This window comes from Convolutriloba macropyga, chromosome 3 (genome assembly GCF_964194025.1).
Source record: "Convolutriloba macropyga chromosome 3, txConMacr16.3, whole genome shotgun sequence".
In the NCBI taxonomy this organism is placed as follows: domain Eukaryota; kingdom Metazoa; phylum Xenacoelomorpha; order Acoela; family Convolutidae; genus Convolutriloba; species Convolutriloba macropyga.
In genome coordinates, this window is record NC_134470.1 from 25939101 (window position 1) to 25961031 (window position 21931).

Consider the following 21931-nt stretch of genomic DNA (forward strand, 5'->3'; position numbering starts at 1 on the left):
TGTGCCTTTGATTTTGTCTGCACTGATGTTGTTGCTGTGTGAAAAATGGAAAACGACCATTCGTCGGGGTATAAATCTAAGATGATTTGTTTTTTATTGTTCCAGCGAAAAGAACCGCGTCATTTTCCCTTAAGAAATTTATTTGCTCCAAAAACCTCGCATTGTCTCAGTAGCTCGATCTTGACGGCACTGAAATTTTACGTATTTTTTTTATAAATTTCAGCATAAATTTCTAAGAAAATCAGCAAAAAATGCTTTGACAACATGTATCTGATCACGTTTGAAACCCTACAGCTTTCATAAAACTTCTTGGGAAAAAATGTGTCTTTGGTTAATCAAAGAAAGAATAATTTTCTGATTATGAAACCAGTCAGGGAATATAAAAAAATTGCACTTGTGTACTAACTAATATAGAGAGTAATACAGCGGAGTAATAAAGCATTTGTTAAAAGTTTGATTGGGCGCCGAACTCTCAACTTTTGCTCTTTTTCTTGACCATATATTTACATCTTAAATTGGAAATCAGTGAGAAAAAATGTCACTATCATGAGCTCGAAGCAAGGGGAGCTGCTATCATCTAAACGAGCAAAATTGTGTTATGTTTTGATTACAAAAATTTTAGCTTAGTGTCGCCAATATTCATACAACGGCCCTCAATAGGAAAGCATTGTGCTGTTTGTTGGTACTTATTGACAACAAAGAGTAGTTACTGTATCCTATCAACTATTCTATAGCTTGAGACAGATGTAGCATACTAAAAAATGTGAATTAGTTTCTGGTATGTGTTCAGTGATGGCTACCTTACTTTGATTGGGATGTCTAGGAAACTCTGAAATGCATGGGATTGGTCAAGTGGAGAGCACATTTCGGAGGTTTTCAATATTTATAAACACGTAATTTGATGCAAACAAAAGTGCTAGGAAAATTGGCCGACAGGGCGTTTAGCCGACAACGGAAAATGAGAAATTTAGCCGACAGTTTTATCATAATTGGTCATAGAAGTCATTGCTCATTGGTCCATAATTGCTCATTGGTCGATAAATCAGTAGTTCGGTTGTGATAGATTCATATCAAGTCCCATGGGCCGCTGAGGCACGGCCATGGCCCGCGAGGCATGGCCAGATGCGGTAAAATACGGTCCGACCACGGATAGACCTTCGTTACACTAGTTGATGAAAAAACTGCGGTATATTTGTCCTCTTACGAAATAGTGTTTTTAAATTGGCCAATCACAGCTTCAGAATAAGTTTCATTGCTCATTTTACTTAAATTGTCGGTTAAATTTCTCATTTTTGGTTGTCGGCTAAACGCCCTGTCGGCCAATACGTCGGCCACCGCAAACAAAATACTCTTTTAAACATGGACTTACTTGATAGCAGAATTCCAGTTCTTGCGTTACTGAATCCCAGCACTTGACCTGGAAACAGAAAATGCTTTAATATAATATTATTTGTATGATGCATGTTATTCACAGGTCAATAGCGGGCGGAGTTCGTTCATACTCAGATGATTATGAATACAGCGCATTTGACGTTGGTTATGAGGTGCTTTTGAATGTACAAGTGAGGGCCTCGATAAGAAATATTCTATCGCCGAATATTACTGGCGGAAGCATGCTCGAGGCTCAGAATAAAATGTGTACCGGTGGGAGGGGGGGGGGGGGGGGGGGGGGGGGGGTTACGCCGTAACCTATCTAGTAGATGTTTATCCACTCATGGCTGACGAAGAGCTCAATTTCTCTCCTTCAAAGCTTTTAATTTTGTTTGTTAATTCATGCACTGCATCTTTCTGGCTGATAGTGTTTGCTGCGGATTTAAAGGCCACGAAACAAGAGCTGGATTGCAGCTGGCATTAAGAAACGATCAGACCGCTGAATTTCCTCTACATTGGTTCGGTCCATTTCAAAAAAGCGATATGATCATAATATGGGCATGGTTTAAAGATTCAGACATGGAATACTACAATGCAGTACTCATTTCTTCGGTATAATGATCCGAGTAACCTATCTACTGAGCTAACCATGTAGTCTGCATCGGTGAGTGTGGCTAGGAGGAGACTGTCGGGGGAGAATGCCATGCTCCTGACCCATCCCCCGTCTGGACAGAAGGAGAAGAGAGTGTAGAAACCTCTATAGTGATAGATGAACACCTGTCCATCGTAGGAACCAGTGGCCTGTATCGTTGTAAAAGAAGGTGTTGATATAAACAATTGAACTTTATATTTTTCTTAGTTGGGTTTTTTTCCTGACTAAAGACGAGAGTATTAAAACACGTATGAATTACACATCAACAACTTGCTCAACAGCTAATGAAATCGATAGTTAATCAATCAATCAATCAATATATATATGTGTGTGTGCTTGAGTCTATCAAGGGGCTTTTCGGTAAAGTCTCTGCTAGCATCTATTTATGATTAGCCTATGTGTATATGGCGCAGAGGTCACCGCTAAGCCTCGGAAGCTACATCATGACAATCAAGCACAATTGGGGTTTCGAAGAAGATATTGAGCGTCCATATTTTTTGCAAAGAAGAATATGGCATTGATTTGCAATTTGATCTTCACCTTTATCCTAATACTTGAAGATTAAAGAGATTTGACTAGCAGATGTGATCATGAGATCAAATGATGGGGGGGTTTGACTTGGGATAAGAATCGCTAGCAATTTGGGTCGTCAGTACGGAAGTCCAATGAATATTAGCATAACAAGGCATCTTTCTCCAAAAAATTTTACTCAAATGTCTGGTGGTAACACGGCATAACGTGTAACTGAAATTTAAGTAGATTTGGGAACCTGTACTGTGGCTTGAACTGTCCAATTAAAGTTTTCTGTATTTTAATTGTTATTCAATGACTTTTCAAGACCCCTTAATTGTTGAATTGTCGGTTTTGCAACCAGGTATTAACTGACTGTAACTTTGATGTTACTTTTTTGTCACTTTTTGGTATATAGCTGCAGTAGTGGTAGCAAGGGCCGTTTTTGAACAAAATTGATTTTCTAATTATGATTTCTGTTTAGTACTCTTATCTTGCCATTTTTAAAAATATTTTTGTAACAACCACCAGACAGATGGAATATTTTTTAACTTTTAAAAGCTTTTCTTTAGTAAAACAACGTACATAATTCAGAAAAAATTCATGAAAGGTTACGAAAATGTCAAAAAACTTACACTCATAAGAATTGGAATAAGAAGTGGTTACATGCAAGAGGTGAGATGTTCGATCCCGTGTGCGGCAGTTTCTTCTTTGTATAAACTTCGGTTATTGCAACGAAAATAAAAATTTCATTGCTAAAAACTGCGATTCTTACAAAAATTCATCGCTAAAAGCCGACCGTAAACCTTCAAGTGAAGCATGCTATGTACTGCCAGGATTTAAACAAATATTTAGATTGATGGTCCAATACCGCCGCAAGAATCAGAGTATATACCAGTTTTTATGTTAAAAAAATCGTTGATAATGTTCTAAAAAAATAGGCGAAAATTGACACTTGAAGTGTCTAGGAACTCAGGGCCTACCAAAAAGAACAAACGGAAGCATTAACTTGATCAAAATATGACCAGGAACTAACGAAAATTATAAAAGTTGGGCCATTTTTGTGCACTTATAGGACCTAACAGGAATTAAAGAAACGCTATGTTGGCTCAAGACAAAATACAGATAATAACAGATTTTTTGTTTGCATTGACGTCAAGTCATTGTATCATTGAAAAACGGGGCAACCCTAGCAACCCCTTTTTAAAAGTAAACGTTTATTTACTTTTAAAAGAGATTAAATCACTTGCTAGAGAAAGACGAAAGTGACAAGAAAGTTCAAGTCAATTAATAGCGGTCAGCTAGTTTTTATTTTTCTTACAATAACCGGAAATCAAACAAAGAAGAAACTGCCGCACACGGGTTTTCACCTCTTGCATGTAACAACTTCTTAATCCAATTCTTATGAGTGTTATTTTTTTTTACATTTCCGTAACCTTTCATGATTTTTTTGTTAATAATGTACGTTGTTTTACTAGAAAAATGCTTTTAAAAGTTAAAAAAGATTCCATCTGTCTGATGGCTGTTACAGAAATACTTTAAAAAATGGCAAGATACGAGTACGAAACAGAAATCATAAATAGAAAGTCAATTTTGTTTAATAAACGACCCTTGCTACCACCACTGTAGCTATATACGCATTTCGGTGAATTTTGCTCTAAAATTGGTGAAAATTTGTTACACGCTTTCAACGCATTCACCTCAAAAATAAAAATAGGTTCATTAAAGATTTGAGTCAAAATAGGATTGTGATAACTTAGCGTTGAAGCTTTGTCTTGTTTGAATTTTTTGCAATGATTTTTCTTTTCACCACTCTCAACGCTCTTACCGCTATTCTTACATCTTTGTTGCAATCTTTTTTGCGGTTGAACTAACGAGTAATATTAGCGGTGAATTTGTGTAAGTTTTGGGATTTTTAGCGGTGAATTTTTTTTCACCGCTCTCAATGCGTGCTCCGCAATTCTTACATCTTTTTTGCAATATTTTTTGCGGTGAAGATATTTGGTAATTTAGCGGTGAATTTTCGTACTACTCGGAATTCTTAGCGGTGAATTCTTTTAATTCACCGCATTCAACGCTCGAAATTGCAATTCCTAAATCTTTCACCGCATTCACCGCAATTCTTTCATTTTTAAAGCGATTTTTAGCATTGACACTACGACACGGGAGCTTCACTTTATGTTCCCTTGTGCTCAAAATGTCTGTTCCTAATTTGTCAGTATCCAGGCAAAGTTACTCATTCTCGTAGCTTTGTAGAAACGAGTATTTTCAAGGATAATAAAGATAAAGATTGTTAAATTTTTTTGGAAGAGCCATTTAGAGGCGAAATGTACTAACCATCATGCCTGCTCTTGAGAATGCAATGGATGTTATTTTGGAGGTATGGTCATTGAGAGTTATTGCATGCTCCTCTGTCATTTTGGGCAGTTTGTTCAACGGGAACACCTTCACAGACCCACCCCACGATCCTACCGCCTATTACACAACACTGTAAGATAACTTGTTTTCTGTCTCTGTTTTTCCCGAGGAATAAGAATTCGAGTTATTTTTTGTTTGCTTCCGTTAAATAAAGTTCTCAGTGGTGGGTATGTAATGTTGAGCAACAATGTTGATACAATGCTGTTTTTATTTTTCATTTTTTTTTGTTAAAGCTCCAGTCTTAATTACTCGTGAAAACAAATTGGTGAAGAAGCTTTGTCAAGACGTCTTGTTAGATGAGTGCTTTTCATAATTTGTCAGCAATGTAAAAGTGACAACCTGCAAGTGACATAAATGCAAAAAAATTCAAACTCTTGGACATATAGTCCATTGTTTGATTTGTCTATTATTTCATCGTTGCCTCGGATCCCTTCATTTGCATTAGTACATAATTTTAAAAACTGCATCATTTACTTACAATCATGTGGTTTTTGTATGAGAAAGCGCAACAGCTGAAAGGAGTCCCTTCTATTGTAAGTGTCAGTATCTTTCTCAGTTTCTGAAAAAGAAATGGAAAAAAAATCACTTAATCTGAGGCATTATTGATACTCCACACTTCCAATGCTATTTGAGATAGCAGGGATTTGGTATAGCCACTGGCTGACAGGTATCCTACAGAGAAAAGGCAAAAAATAATTTTTAAAACCTTTAATTCAGGGAAAGTTTTCCCACAAACAAGTTTAACCGCGTTTTTGGAAACTCATTAGATAAGTTTCCATCCTTCGTGGCCGCATGGAACATTAATGACCTTGAACACACAACATAACCAACGATAGTTAATTTGGTGACTATGATTAACATGTGAAATCGGAAAAAAATAGCATATTCTTGTGACTATCTTTGTTTACTTTGATATCGAAGAAGTTGATTCGTCTGTCCCACCCGACAGAACACAACAGTTTCACATCTCTTGACATCTTCACATCTGTTATCTGCTTACGATGACCTTTGAACAGCAAAAATCAATCCCTTCTACTTCATGCTCAATGGCAACTTACACGTGCTCAACTTTCAAAGCAATCGCGCCTGCAAATTATGAATACCATTTTTCAAGATATGCTATATCCGTGTCTGGTTAATTAGCCCTGTCGTACTTTATTATTTTGCTGTGGTGATTCGCGTTGCGAGTATGCAGACAGAATGTTTATGAGTGATTCGCGGAGCGAGATCTACTTTAACTTTTGTTTCGCTTACTTGCGGAGCGGGAGAACAAGAGACAGTTTTGCAAACTGAATTGAATTGCATAAATTGAGAGGAATGAATTAAACAGATTGGAGCCACTTGGGCACAACGTGAATACGTGATCAGACATGTCTGATCACGAAGCGGGAAACTATCAGACAACGGAATGAAATGATAAGGTAAACAAATTGAACAAATTAATGAAGGTGAAAGTAATTGAACTAATTTAAGGCATCAAATAAATTTTACTGCAATGATTAAATAAAATGAATAAATATACCATCAGGTATCACATACCCTTCGCAGCAGCAAGAAAAATTGTAATATACAATTTTTTAGATATAATTAATAATAACAATATTTACAAATTAATACAAGGTCCCCGGTTAAATAGATAATATCAATATATTTGCTGGTTATCATAACTAAAAATACGATGATTAATACAATATAAAATGTCTTTTCAGTTTTTTGAGTTTTACAAGGTCCAATCGTCATTTTCGTAATCTTGTTCTTCTGCATCGAGAGCAGTCATAGATCTAGCCAATGTCGGGGTGTCCGTTTCTAGCAAAGGTACATTTCGTACCGCGGGAGGCGAGACAGAACCAATCTGTGGTGACACGTTTTGCTCTTCCGGTTGTATTTCCAAGATTTGTTGCACCGATTCGACAACGGTGACAGGTGGTGCAAAATTTTCGACATCACCCGCTCGTCGGGGTCGTTTAGGCGGTGGTAGGATGTCTGATCCTGGAGATGACGTTTCAAAACCGTAATATGACGGGCTTCGCCTATTACGGTCAGAGGATCGTGTTGAAGATGATGTTGCGGGTGGATCAGTGGGCGCATTTGTAGGCGGTTCGCTGATCTCGAGTGGAGGTTGAGCGTTTCGGATTGCAGCGAAGTTTGGCAATTTTGGGACGCGCCCCCGCATTGCGCGAGAAATGTTTGAGCGCTGTGAAGAGACTCCGCTGCCTGGCTCTCTCTTCCTATGTTTCATCTTTTTGTCACCCTTTTGCTTTCGAGTGAACTCTTTAATATGGCTGTGGATCAGCTCTTCAACGACCTTCTCCCCAGCACGTGGCCCGCGTCTGTCGGCATATACTCTTAATGGAGTCTGTCTCTCCTGATGGGTGCCGAATTTGGAATATCGCTATTGCGGACGGTAACAATTTGTTTGCCCGGCTCCCTGATGGTCGATGTAGTCGGGCTTACTTTTAAGATGTGTGATCCTGGGGCGAGAACTTCATAGAGGCCTTCAAGTTTCTTCTTGGATCGTCTTTTGCCGTTGATTTTTCGAGCCAAGTTTAGCTCTACGGATCGTTCTTTTAGGGGAATGGGGCGGATTGCTTTTGTTTTTAGAAATCTGGATTCGCCATCCGTGCTCGCCCTCTTTCTTGCGCTCGCTTCCGTTGTGGCGCGTGTCATGCCCTTTTCAACTTCTATGTCGCTTCTGTATCCACTTATCCATTTGTCATCGGGCAGTATTTCCTCCGGCATCACTGTTTCTTCGTCTAAATAGTGATTTATGATACCCTTATACGACAAATTCATCAAATTCGGTTAAGTTGCAATCACGCTTAGCGGGGTATTAGGTTTTCCCCCAAAATGTGCTTCGAAGGGCGAGATCTTTGTTGTTCTTTGTTTACATATTCGCAATTGGTGAATGATTATCTTTAATGCATGCTTTACATGAAAGGCGTGTGCAGCTAATTTCTCTTCTTTGATACATGCGAGTCTATTCTTAATTGTTTGAATTAATCGTTCCACTAACCCAATAGCACGGTGATCATTTACAGGCGCTTCAATAATATCAATGTGGTTTTTATTGCAAAAAGTCTTTACTTGATGTCCAATTAAACATTTAGCTTGGTCTAAACGGATAGATCTTGGAATTCCGTGAGTTTCGATGTACATGTCCAAAAATTTTAGAATATTTGGTCCATTAGCTTTTTCATACATATATGCAGTTGGATATTTAGAAAAACGATTGATTGCTGCCAAAAAATATACTTCATTGTTCTTTTCATCAAAAATTGGTCCCCCAAAATCGATTTGAATTTCCTGATTAGGTTCAACACATGGTATATGAGGAGTAACTTGTTTAGCGGGAATTACGGATTTTAGATTCTTACCAATTACTGTGCACGGTTTGCACTCAGTGGCCTTGACTATTAGCTCCCGATGCATGTAAGGCCACCAGCAATGTGTTGCCATACAGATCATGCCCCATGTACCTGGATGACTGGCATGAATATCATCTGTGAGTGCTTCGCGAAGTACGTTGGGGATAGCTACCTTCTCGTCTATGCATACGCAAGAGACAAGAGACAGTTTTGCAAACTGAATTGAATTGCATAAATTGAGAGGAATGAATTAAACAGATTGGAGCCACTTCGGCACAACGTGAATACGTGATCAGACATGTCTGATCACGAAGCGGGAAACTATCAGATAACGGAATGAAATGATAAGGTAAACAAATTGAACAAATTAATGAAGGTGAAAGTAATTGAACTAATTTAAGGCATCAAATAAATTTTACTGCAATGATTAAATAAAATGAATAAATATACCATCAGGTATCACAAGCCCTGTCAGAATTTCATGTCCACACTTGCGATACGGAATCTCTTTTTTGAACAATTTCTTATCAAAAAGAACTTGAAAGACGGTTTCAAGAAGATAAATCTTCTTCAAATCAGAATTTCGACTCAAATTTTGGTCAATCATCTTTGTTTTTCTACGTTCCATTCAATTTTTTTTCGATATTTTGATCGTTTTTATCGAATTGCTCAGCCTCGGTAGAATTTCCATCACCTTTAAAAGATTTGACTAGAGTGAGTTGAGGCAGTTGAATGAGGTTTATTGCACGATCATGACCAGCAGAGGCGATCAAAGAGTCGTTCTCGGAGGAGGCGAGGCAGTTGACCTGTTGACCATCCAGGTGACACTTGAGAGTGGCAACCATAGTGTGAGGTTGCTCCTTTTCAAACATCCTCACCACACCATCTGCACAGCCAGTGATCACGTGTGAGCCACTATTAAACACCAGGAGAGCTGTCACCTTCAAATTACAAATATACAATCATTTTGGCTGATTTGAATTTTCCATTTTTTGTTTTTTGTTTTCAAAAATTGCTCATTTTAAAACTAAAAATTTAGCAAGAGTTAGTTGTCGCAAAAAAATGATTGAAATTTTAACGAGAACGCACAATCTCGAAAATGGTTCATAAAAAAACGTACGCTTAACCGAAAAACTGAGATTGAGTTTTTGGAATTTTTTCAACAGAAATTTAGTCTAGGTGACACTGATAACTGAGCACTAAAATGGTTAAAGAGAGCAAATGAGAACAAATGCAGTCACCTTGTATATGTAATGCAGCGAAGGTGCTAAATGGTTTTGGAATATAACCTAAATGCAACTTTGCTTTTTGTCTAAATCACTGTCTAATTTTGATCTTTTTAGAATAGATGCTAAAATATTGCATTTAGAGACCAGATTCGGAAAAATTCATGCGTTTTGTTTTTCTCGTTTGGAAAAACATAACGCTGCAAAACATGTAATTCTTCGGTTTCCCATTAGTAGAAAGATCAATTTTGCTGATTGGATCTTCACCGTTCCGGGGGCACAAACGGCAAATATCCGGGGGGGGGGGGGGGCACAAACGGTAAAGATCTGATCTCTATTTTCAAATCATTCTCAAAGGAATTTTTAATATCAAGGTAAAAATTTTTTGCTGCCAATCTGAAGTAGATTTACAGCTAGCATAATGTCAAAAAGTTGCTACAGGGCACATTTTTAAAAAAAAACAGCCTTTATTTTTCGCATTTTTTATTATGTTTGAATTAATTGAGAGTGCAAAACTATCTCGGGTTGAATTTTTCCGCTCAAAGTGACGTAAGAGTGGGGTTGCAATGGGAGGATTTTTTTTAGGAAAATGCAGCTCAAAACTCTCACATCTTTTTGAGCTGCATTGGGCTTCCAACGGGGGTAAAATGGTGTAAGAGTGAGGGGATAAAAGACAAATTAACCCCCCACTCTTACATTTTTTGGTCTGTCAAGGGGGTAAAACGATGTAATAGTTCGGGGTAATGGAGAAATTTGTCCTTTAACCCCTCCCTCTTACACCATTTTAACCCCAATGGAAGCCCAATGCAGCCCAAAAAGACGTAAGAGTTTTAAGCTGCATTTTCCAAAAAAATCCTCCCTTTGCAGCCCCTTTCTTACATCATTTTACCCCCTTGGCAGCCCAACTCTTACATCATTTTACCCCCTCAAGCTTACATTGTTTTAGCTCCCATAGCTGAAGACTGCCAGTTTTGCACCCACAACCTCTGTACCCTCATCTGCGTCGCCTTAACCTCCAGACCATCAACGCTTGTCCAATTCTTGATGGTCAATATATATGAATAATACTTGTTAGAATTGTCCCCTCTCAACAAATTAGCCCCTCACTCTTACATCTTTTTACCCCCTCAGAACAAATTACCCTCTCACTCTTAAACCATTTTACCCCCCTTGGCAACCCAACTCTTACATCATTTTACCCCCTCTGAACAAATTACTCCCTCACTCTTGCACCATTTTACCCCCTTGGCAGCCCAACTCTTACATCATTTTACCCCCTCTGAATATATTACCCCCTCACTCTTACATCATTTTCCCCCTTGGCAGCCCAACTCTTACATAATTTTACCCCCTCTGGACAATTTACCCCCTCACTCAAAATGGGAGGACTTTAGGGAGGGCATTCGACCCGGGATTCTTTGTACTAATGAGAAATCGAATAGTTACAAAATGCTTCAAATTAATATTTTGTTTTTTATTGTATTTCTTGCTGCTAAACACGCATTCATTTTTTTACAAGATTTGTCGCAATTTATAGACTGATTTCAAAATTATTTGTGCAAATTTTTGCATTTTTCTGAACGGTTTACGAGTGAACTAACGTCTTAATAAGTTTCAGTCTACAACAGTTTATGCAGGTAACTAAACTTTCCATGAAGCTGTGCTTTTATCTTTTTGGATCGGTTTAATAAACACAGAAAACTTTGAGGAGAAAAATAGTGAATCGCGATAGAAAATTAGTACTCACGAAAGTTTTGAGGTGTAAGATTTGTTAAGATTTATATGAATTTATCAGCGAAAAGAGCTTTAAAGAGCAAAAATCACAGAAATATGCTCACGTGATGGGAATGACCCCAAAAATGATCAAAATTTATGGGTTCAAACTCCGGTGGACTTTTTGCAGCCTCCATTTTGATTTTAAAAAAATGTAATATAATGATAAATTACGACAGCAGTAAAGAACAAATCATAATTGAAACAGTGCTCAGTTTGCTCAATCCAGTTGAAAATACTGAGCCGATAACAAATAGCTGTAGATGCGATAGAAGTAGATGACAGAAAAACAAGATTAAAATTTTATACAGAATATGAATGAATTATTAAATAGCCAGCTCAAAAGAACAAAAATAATGCATGCCTGTAGTTGCTGCTTGCACGTGCGGCCAACTTTGTTTGTGTTGTTCGAAGGCTGGAGGAAATATTCCTGTTGAATCAATGGAATGGAGCGAGGAGTGGATCAAATTCACTTTTGACTAGACATAATATTCTTTGAATATTCTTTTAATCTTATAATTTTACCGATCTGATGGTGAATGAGTTTTTAATATATAGATGCCGTGAAATCATTGAGAAAATCAGAGTATTCAACAGCAACTCTCTCAAGTAAATTTTAAATTAAAAATTCCATGTCTTCTCTATTTTTTGCTAGTTTAATTTTCATTTTAGTTTCCAGAAAACGTTTTGTTTGAAACCATTTGTTGCTCTAGAATTTTTCCATTAATTGGTGAGAGATACTATTTCGTTTGAGATGCGTTTTAATCTCTAGCGAACAAGGAAGCTCGATAATGTGCGTTCGCACATAATATTCCGACACCGATCAAACATATCTCTGACTTAATTGTTGACATATGGAGGAAACTTCTGGATGGAAACACCAAAAAACACTAAAAACGCCCAAAATACTCTATCTATTAAATTAAAAAACATTTAGTAACAAAATTAAAATAGCGTCAAACAAAACCTATAGAAAACAAATAATTTGTGCTCCACGAGAAAGCAGATAGAGCATGTCCTTAATGAGACTAGGTATTACAAGCAAAAGTGTGCAAAGACAATAAAAAGTGCCAAGTGCCACAAAGATTGAGCAGTATCAATCACTTACATTTTTTAGAAAAAACTAAAACACCTATTGGCAAAGTCATAAAAAGTCGGTTAAGACATCAAATGAAATTCGACAATAATATTTGATTCTCAAGAAAGTGGCCTAGACGTGCCAGTAAAGAGACTATTGATATATTTGAAAACGAATACATTTAAATTCATAAAAAACATTAGCTATCAGCAGCAGGCTTTAAAACGGTTCACATATACTTCCACTGGAAGCCTTTGCCATCTTTCTTTAATCAAAATAAGCCACACGAGTACAAATAGAACATTAAGCACAGGCCAAATCAATAACTCAATTAAAATTGGCAGGAAAACAATTTCCAAACCGATTAAACTGAACTTTGATTAAACAGATTATATATTACGTCTCATCTCAAGGTGGATGAGTATTTTCATTATTGTGATAAACTGACAATACGCTAAAATGAAACTCAATTACCGACAGATATCCAAATATCAGATTTGAAAAAAAACTTTGGTGTCTCTTGAAAGACGATGTGAGCTGTCACTAAGGCGACTCAGCGGAAAATTAGCAAAAGTAAGAGTAAAAGGTGACAAAGCTCCACATTTCACTAAATTTTTGCGGCGAATATATTCAAAGTCATTAGAACCCTTAAATCTCAACTCAAAGTGATAGAAAAGTTTAATTATGATTTTGTCGCAGGATAACTGGACTTTTGACTAATGTGGAATAGTCAGAAGCGTACAAAAAGAACAACAAATTCCGGCAAATCTCAACAACTTATTAAAGTTTACAAAAATACTTTGTCGAAGTCATTATAAGCTTGAGTTTTTCTCTAAAAACATAATACAGTTTTATTGGGCTACATTTGTAAATAATTAAACAATGATGTTAATGTTGTCTCGTCTGTAATGTTACATTTTGCATAAATATCGATTTAATTTATCGGAAAACCGCAAAGTTCTTTTTCACAAAACTCTTTTTTTTACGAAGCGGAGGTAAATATAGCTCTCGTTTGATTGTACACATGTTTTAAGGTCTCTATTACCATGAATTCTGGACAGAAGCTTAAGAGTCGAATTGGAAAACTGATCATATCAAAAAGTCCGATGAAGCAGCTCATCAAACCTCCTCTATATTAAAGTAAAACCAGTAACCCTATCGTAACTAATTCTCGCATATTTTAGCAAAATTGTAGAGAAATTAAGAAAAACTGTTACGGAAAATGTGAACAGAAACAACGGAAATCAGTCAAATGTGCACATAACTTTAAACCTCGAAAACTCCCTGAAAAAACCAGAAAGTTAATCTGAGCTGAATCTTTGTTTTTGGTCACTTCATATTGATCACTGCTTTCTTTTGTTCGTTTTTGTCTATCATATTTCTCCTTAATTATTCGATGCTTTTCTGAATTCTCATAATTAATTATCCTAGGCTAGAATCAGTATTTAAGTTAAACTGGCTCTTTTATTCTTAAATTCCGATAGATGAACCTTACTCGGTCCTCGCGAACGTACTGTAGTAATTATTTACGACACGATTAAGGCTTTTTCCATTCTACTGAGTTTTCAGTTATCGAAATAAATATTACAAAAATCTCAGAGAGCTATTGTATGCTGCAAATAATATGAAGAATGAAACTAGGACCTGCTCGAAAACATGACGCATAACGAATTCTCCCTCTGATGTTGTTAATGATTTTTGGCAGGAATGATTCTGACTCATTTATTGAAAAAGTTGGAAATTAAAGTCAAAATCGATCATTATCCCGTTGATTTTAAATAAATACCAGAGGAACAATTCGAAAACAGATTTGATACTAACCTTGTTGTTTAACACTAAACTAAATATAAAGCAATCAAACTGACCAGTTGGTCGTCTAGGTAAAATTCCAGCATAGGTGCCATGGAGTCAACTTTCAACTTTTGTCATCGAGTTTTACTTTGAACGCAAATTTTTATATCAAACAACAGACTAGCAACTCTATAGCTTGATCACCCAGAGCAATTTCTACTATATGGAAAACACGGGATCAATATTAAGAAATTGGTACCAACATCATTTGCTTGTGCGTTATCAAAAAATATTTAAATGATTGATAATAGTATACAAATTTCCTTTGTTTCAACTACAAAAATTGTTGTGTATGCCATTTTTGTCGAGGCATAATTTGTAAACACGTGATGCGTAAATAAATTGTTTGGAGGGCATTAGAACCAAACTTCGTAACTGTCACGTTACTTGCTCTATTGGACGCATTTGACTGTTAGTCTCAAAACTCTTTATTGTATATCTTACAGGGCAGAATACTGAGCCCAAAACCTTTTTCAAATAATATATCAACGATCTGAATTGCCGTATGTCTCATTCCCGTAGTGTCGTTCATTATATTAATGATTTGCATATTGATACATTTGCTGTCAGTACCAACTCCAAAACGGCGCTCAACGTCCTTACTCGTGTTTTAGTTTAAAGAAAACAGAAACTTCTTTATCACAAGCTAAAACATAAACTACTTCAAGTCATTCTATATCAAGCTTTTATTATCTCAACAAATTTTTGAAAGTTATATGTTCATTTACAGGGGGAGTAGGATAATAGGCGAAAGGAATTTTTGTAGAAATTAGGAATTAAAGTTTTGAGGAATTTAAACCAATGCCTATTCAAATACTTAAAAGAGGTAAAACAATATAGGATTGATGACATAATGTGGTCAAATGACTAAAACAATGGTCTTCGTAGAGAAACAGCTAACAAAAAAAATGACCAGAGTGTCAGAATGTAGTTTTCCTACATCTCCCTCAATTTTCTGCGCTTTTACCATCAAAACTGTTGATGTGTAATGTTGAACTTTCAGATTAACTTTTCTTTCCCTTTTTCTTTTTTAAAATCAAAATCTTTGGCCATGATGACACTGACTGAGTAGATTTTAAGAGATGCAAATCATTGACGAAAAAGAAACATTTTGCTTGTATCGCGTTTCCCAATTAAGATATCCTTTAACCATTAATTTAGTTTGTCGACCAGCACAAAAAGCGGGAGAATTAAGCATGTTTAAGTCATGTTTTTCGTCAATACCAGAAAAGTAGTCACTTCAGAACAGGTATCCGCCTTTTCAACACGTTTTCCTTAAATTTTTTCTCCTGAAAGGAAAGTGCAAATAATTTTTTTCATTTTCAAAATAAATTTAAAAAGAAAAAATGATTGGAACCTTTTTTGCCTCTCATTGGAGAGACTTTAAATTAAAATACTTTTTTCTCTTTTTAGAGCGGGATAATGTTTATCTTATCTTCGTTTTACCACAACATTGATACAACATCAAAATCAAATAAGGCAACTAGCCTTATTTGATACAACGTCAAATAAGGCTAGTTATTCCCTTGAATAAACTCCCTCTTGAAAAATGTTTTCAATAAGATTAATGATTTAATGATTAAATAAATTAATGTCCTATTTAGCAGCCGTTAGAAGTCTAAAAATATTGTTCCGACCCCACTTGTGGGGGAAGGAACTATATACTCAAATGGGTTTTATTGTTCAGACAATTGTGGGGGATCGATATATTCATCGGAGAGGAATGTCAGTGGTATCATTAAAAGCTCAGCTCGTCCAGAATAGAGTTAGGAATTAAAGAGGTCTTTTTGAATTTCTTGTTTTTCGAGGAGTTATCGGGGTACAATATTTTTCTAAAAGAAATTTCTTTGTGAGTTTGATTGTACACATGTTTTAAGGTCTCTATTACCATGAATTCTGGACAGAAGCTTAAGAGTCGAATTGGAAAAATGATCATATCAAAAAGTCCGATCAAGCAGTTCATCAACCCTCCTCTATATTAAAATAAAACCAGTAACCCTATCGTTACTATTTCTCACATATTTTAGCAAAATTGTAGAGAAATTAGGAAAAACTATTACGGAAAATGTGAACGAAAACAACGGAAATCAGCCAAATGTGCACATAACTTTAAACCTCGAAAACTCCCTGAAAAAACTTGAAGTTAATCTGAGCTGAATCTTTGGTTTTGGTCACTTCATTTTGATCACTGCTTTCTTTTGTTCGTTATTGTCTATCATTTCTCCTTAATTATTCGATGCTTTTCTGAACTCTCATAATTAATTATCCTAGGCTAGAATCAGTATTTAACTTAAACTGGCTCTTTTATTCTTAAGTTCCGATAGATGAACCTTACTCGGTCCTCGCGAACGTACTGTAGTAATTATTTACGACACGATTAAGGCTTTTTCCATTCTACTGAGTTTTTAGTTATCGAAATAAATATTACAAAAATCTCAGAGAGCTATTGTATGCTGCATATAATATGAAGAATGAAACTAGGACCTGCTCGAAAACATGACGCATAACGAATTCTCCCTCTGATGTTGTTAATGATTTTTGGCAGGAATGATTCTGACTCATTTATTGAAAAAGTTGGAAATTAAAGTCAAAATTGATCATTATCCCGTTGATTTTAAATAAATACCAGAGGAACAATTCGAAAACAGATTTGATACTAACCTTGTTGTTTAACACTAAACTAAATATAAAGCATTCAAACTGACCAGTTGGTCGTCTAGGTAAAATTCCAGCATAGGTGCCATGGAGTCAACTTTCAACTTTTATCATCAAGTTTTATTTTGAACGCAAATTTTTAAATCAAACAACAGACTAGCAACTCTATAGCTTGATCACCCAGAGCAATTTCTACTATATGGAAAACACGGGATCAATATTAAGAAATTGGTACCAACATCATTTGCTTGTGCGTTATCAAAAAATATTTAAATGATTGATAATAGTATACAAATTTCCCTCGTTTCAACTACAAAAATTGTTGTGTATGCCATTTTTGTCGAGGCATAATTTGTAAACACGTGATGCATATATAAAGTGTTTGGAGGGCATTAGAACCAAACTTCGTAACTGTCACGTTACTTGCTCTATTGGACGCATTTGACTGTTAGTCTCAAAACTCTTTATTGTATATATTACAGGGCAGAATACTGAGCCCAAAACCTTTTTCAAATAATATATCAACGATCTGAATTGCCGTATGTCTCATTCCCGTAGTGTCGTTCATTATATTAATGATTTGCATATTGATACATTTGCTGTCAGTACCAACTCCAAAACGGCGCTCAACGTCCTTACTCGTGTTTTAGTTTAAAGAAAACAGAAACTTCTTTATCACAAGCTAAAACATAAACTACTTCAAGTCATTCTATATCAAGCTTTTATTATCTCAACAAATTTTTGAAAGTTATATGTTCATTTACAGGGGGAGTAGGATAATAGGCGAAAGGAATTTTTGTAGAAATTAGGAATTAAAGTTTTGAGGAATTTAAACCAATGCCTATTCAAATACTTAAAAGAGGTAAAACAATAAAGGATTGATGACATAATGTGGTCAAATGACTAAAACAATGGTCTTCGTAGAGAAACAGCTAACAAAGAATGACCAGAGTGTCAGAATGTAGTTTTCCTACATCTCCCTCAATTTTCTGCGCTTTTACCATCAAAACTGTTGATGTGTAACGTTGAACTTTCAGATTAACTTTTCTTTCCCTGTTTCTTTTTTAAAATCAAAATCTTTGGCCATGATGACACTGACTGAGTAGATTTTAGGAGATGCAAATCATTGACGAAAAAGAAACCTTTTGCTTGTATCGCGTTTCCCAATTAAGATATCCTTTAACCATTAATTTAGTTTGTCGACCAGCACAAAAAGCGGGAGAATTAAGCATGTTCAAGTAATGTTTTTCGTCAATACCAGAAAAGTAGTCACTTCAGAACAGGTATCCGCCTTTTCAACACGTTTTCCTTAAATTTTTTCTCCTGAAAGGAAAGTGCAAATAATTTTTTTCATTTTCAAAATAAATTTAAAAGAAAAAATGATTGGAACATTTTTTGCCTCTCATTGGAGAGACTTTAAATTAAAATACTTTTTCTCTTTTAGAGCGGGATAATGTTTATCTTATCTTCGTTTTACCACAACATTGATACAACATCAAAATCAAATAAGGCAACTAGCCTTATTTGATACAACGTCAAATAAGGCTAGTTATTCCCTTGAAGAAACTCCCTCTTGAAAAATGTTTTCAATAAGATTAATGATTTAATGATTAAATAAACTAATGTCCTATTTAGGAGCCGTTAGAAGTGTATAAATATTGTTCCGACCCCACTTGTGGGGGAAGGAACTATATACTCAAATGGGTTTTTTTGTTCAGACAATTGTGGTGGATCGATATATTCATCGGAGAGGAATGTCAGTGGTATCATTAAAAACTCAGCTCGTCCAGCATAGAGTTAGGAATTAAAGAGTTTTTTTTAATTTCTTGTTTTTCGAGGAGTTATAGGGGTACAATTTTTTTCTAAAAGAAATTTCTTTGTGAGTTTTTCTATAAAAAATAACGATTCTAAATTACATTTTATGCTAAAAATGAAACAAAATTGTGCTTCTAACAGAAGAAAGGCCACTAAAATCCTAGTTTTTGTCTCTTTGGGAAGTTTACTGTAAAAAAATTCGATTGCTATTTGAAAAATGATATTTTAAAAACAGTTTCACATTTTTAAATTTTTTTCAAGTCCCTTAGAGACTAGTTGTTTTTCAAACCCAAATTGTGTTCAAGACAAGCCTCATTTACAGTCAAATGATGCCCAATGAATAAATTGTTTGTTTTTAGGGTATCGCTCTGTTTTTTATGGCTTCGACTCTTAGTTGTCGTAATTTTTATTTAAATTTTGATTTTTTTTCTGATAAATTAAAAAATCTTCATAGTCCTATGACAGAGACTCGCTGACTAAAAGTGTAAAAAGCTTATAAAAGAGCAGTAATTGAACCTATGTAGTAATTTTAGTGGACAGCTAATGGCTGTTAAGACTTAAAAAAATCTTTTTTTTCGTAAAAAATTTTGAAAATTAACCGATCTTAAACTTGTTTCAGTGAACTGTAAAACAGTCTCACTATTGACAGGACCACCTTCCTTTCTACTGTAGCCAATATTAATCTGGTTAGCGGTTTCATCTTTTAACTATTTTCTTTAAGACTCGGATGCCAATGATTATCATAATTTTTTATTCCTTAGGATATTTTTTTCATAAATTAAGATACTTTTGAAGTCTTATCACAATAATTTATTGTTCTCAGTTCCCATTGACATAAAGCAGACTTTCAATATATCACAGATAAAATTTGCAGGGAAAAACGTATAGTTTTAATGACTTCGACATTGTCCTCTCGCACTTTTCTATTGAGTTTTTGGTTTTTGCCTGTGTTTGTTGTCGTTTTCGTAGTCATACAACTTACTGTGATGACTTATTGATGACTTAGCATTGAAAAAAATTACTGCCTTCTCATGGAAGCAAAACTTAATTTAACTTATTAATTATTCATTTTCGTTGAACGCTGTCGAGATTAATGGTTTTTCTAAGGGTTTTCTCAAAAACTTCGTGGTTTTAATATATTTGTTCACACTTATTTGTTTTTTGTAGTCGTAGACTTTAAATTAGAACAAAAACAATTTTTTTATTTTTAGAGCGGGATAATGTTTATCTTTTATTCGTTTTACCACAACCTTGATAAAACATTTTGACGTCAAATAATGCTAGTTATTTCCTTGAAGAAACGCCCTCTTGAAGAATTTTTTCAATAAGAATAATGATTTAATAATTAAAAGAATTAATGTCCTAAAATAATTCATTTAGGAGCCGTTAGAAGTGTAAAATCATTGTTCCGACCACACTTGTGGGTGAAGGAACTATATACTAAAATGGATTTTTTTCAGACAATTTTGGGGGATCGATATATTAATCGGAGAGCAATGTGAGCGTTATCATTAAAAGCTGAGCTCGTCCAGCGTAGAGTTCGGATTTAAAGAGGTTTTTTGAGTTTCTTGTTTATTGAGGAGTTATTGAGGTACAAAATTTTTCTATAAGAAATTTCTATGAGAGTTTTTCTATAAAAAATCTGGATTCAAAATTACATTTTATGCTAAAAATGAAACAGTCTTGTGCTTCTGACAGAAGAAGGGCCACTAAAATGGTGGTTTTTCCATCATTGGGAAGTTTACTATCAAAAAAATTTGAATTCTATTTGAGAGCTGATATTTTAAAAACAGTTTCACCTTTTTTAATTTTTTTCAAGTCACTTAGAGACTAGTTGTTTTTCAAATCCAAGTTCTTTTCAAGACAAGCCTCATTTACAGTCAAATGATGCCCAATGAACAGATAAATCGTTTTTAAATTTTTTTATGGCTTCGACATTGAGTTGTCACAATTTTTATTTAAATTTTGATTTTTTTTTGATATATTAAAAAAAAATTTTGTAGTCCTATCACATAGGCTCGCTGACTAAAGGTGCAAAAAAGCTTATCAAAGAGAAGTACTCGAACCTATGTAGTAATTTTAGTGGACAACTAATGGCTGTTAAGACTTAAAAAAAAATCTTTTTCGAAAAAAAAATTGAAAATTAACCGATCTTAAACTTGTTTCAGTGAACTCTATTACAGTCTCACTATGGACAGCAACGCCTTCCTTTCTACTGTAACCAATATCAATCTGGTTAGCGGTTTCATCTTTTAAATATTGTCTTTAAGACTTCGCCGCCAAGACTTATCATAATTTTTTAATATTTGGGATAGTTTTTTCATAAATTAAGATACTTTGAAGTCTTATCACAATAATTTATTGTTCTCAGTTCCCATTGACATAGAGCAGACTTTCAATATATCACAGATAAAATTTGCAGAGAAAAAACGTATTGTTTTAATGACTTCGACATTGTCTTCTCGCACTTTTCTACTGAGTTTTTGGTTTTTGCCTGTCTTTTTTGTCGTTTTCATAGTCATACAACTTATTGTGCTGTTTTATTGATGACTCAGCAAAGACAAAAATTACTGCCTTCTCATCGAAGCATAACTTAATTTAACTTATTTTTATTGATTTCCGTTGAACGCTATTGAAATTAATGTTTTTTTTCTCAGGGTTTTTTCAAAAATTTTATGATTATCAAATATTTGTTCACACTTGTTCGTTTTGTAGTCATATTGTTACGAAAAAGAATTCCATCATTGCTAAAAATTATTTGAAAATGGTTAATTTTTAATCGCTTCGACACTTTTCTCTCTCAATTTTTTTTGCTGTTATTTCCTGTTTTTGTTCTTTATGTAATTTTAAAGAGCTAAGAGGTTTCAAAAGCCTCTAACTGAGTGTTTATCGAATGAATTTACTCAATGGAGTAAATTTATAGCAAATAATTTTAAAGTTTATGATATGATTTGTTTTCGAACGTTTTTAAACTTTTTAGTTTTTCATCTGTCCAATTGTATCTAATTCTCATCATTGGGAGGCCGCATACACTGGCCTTTAGTTCGAATATTAAAATGGTTTTTGATATTACGTCGTAACTAATGTTTTGATTGCTGAACAATATGCGTTTTCAAAAAGTTTTGTTAGTATTTGTGTTCCTTCTTCTCTTCTTTAAGTACATCGCGTAATAACAGGTGCCATTGATTTGCAGATGAGGCGCAAGCGAACATACTTA

General features: G+C 34.9%; 1 protein-coding gene across 1 annotated transcript; it reads right to left on the bottom strand.

The window, feature by feature from the left end:
- Positions 1 to 1278: 1278 nt before the first annotated feature.
- Positions 1279 to 11633, bottom strand: LOC142336959 (uncharacterized). Its single transcript, XM_075385956.1, has 7 exons — positions 11381 to 11633; positions 9011 to 9257; positions 5860 to 5957; positions 5430 to 5510; positions 4871 to 5008; positions 2020 to 2172; positions 1279 to 1417 (listed from the first exon to the last, which is right to left on the bottom strand). Exons 1-7 carry the CDS (start codon positions 11450 to 11452, stop codon positions 1304 to 1306), a joined length of 903 nt encoding a protein of 300 aa, XP_075242071.1. The 5' UTR covers positions 11453 to 11633; the 3' UTR covers positions 1279 to 1303.
- Between the last annotated feature and the right edge of the window lie 10298 nt (positions 11634 to 21931).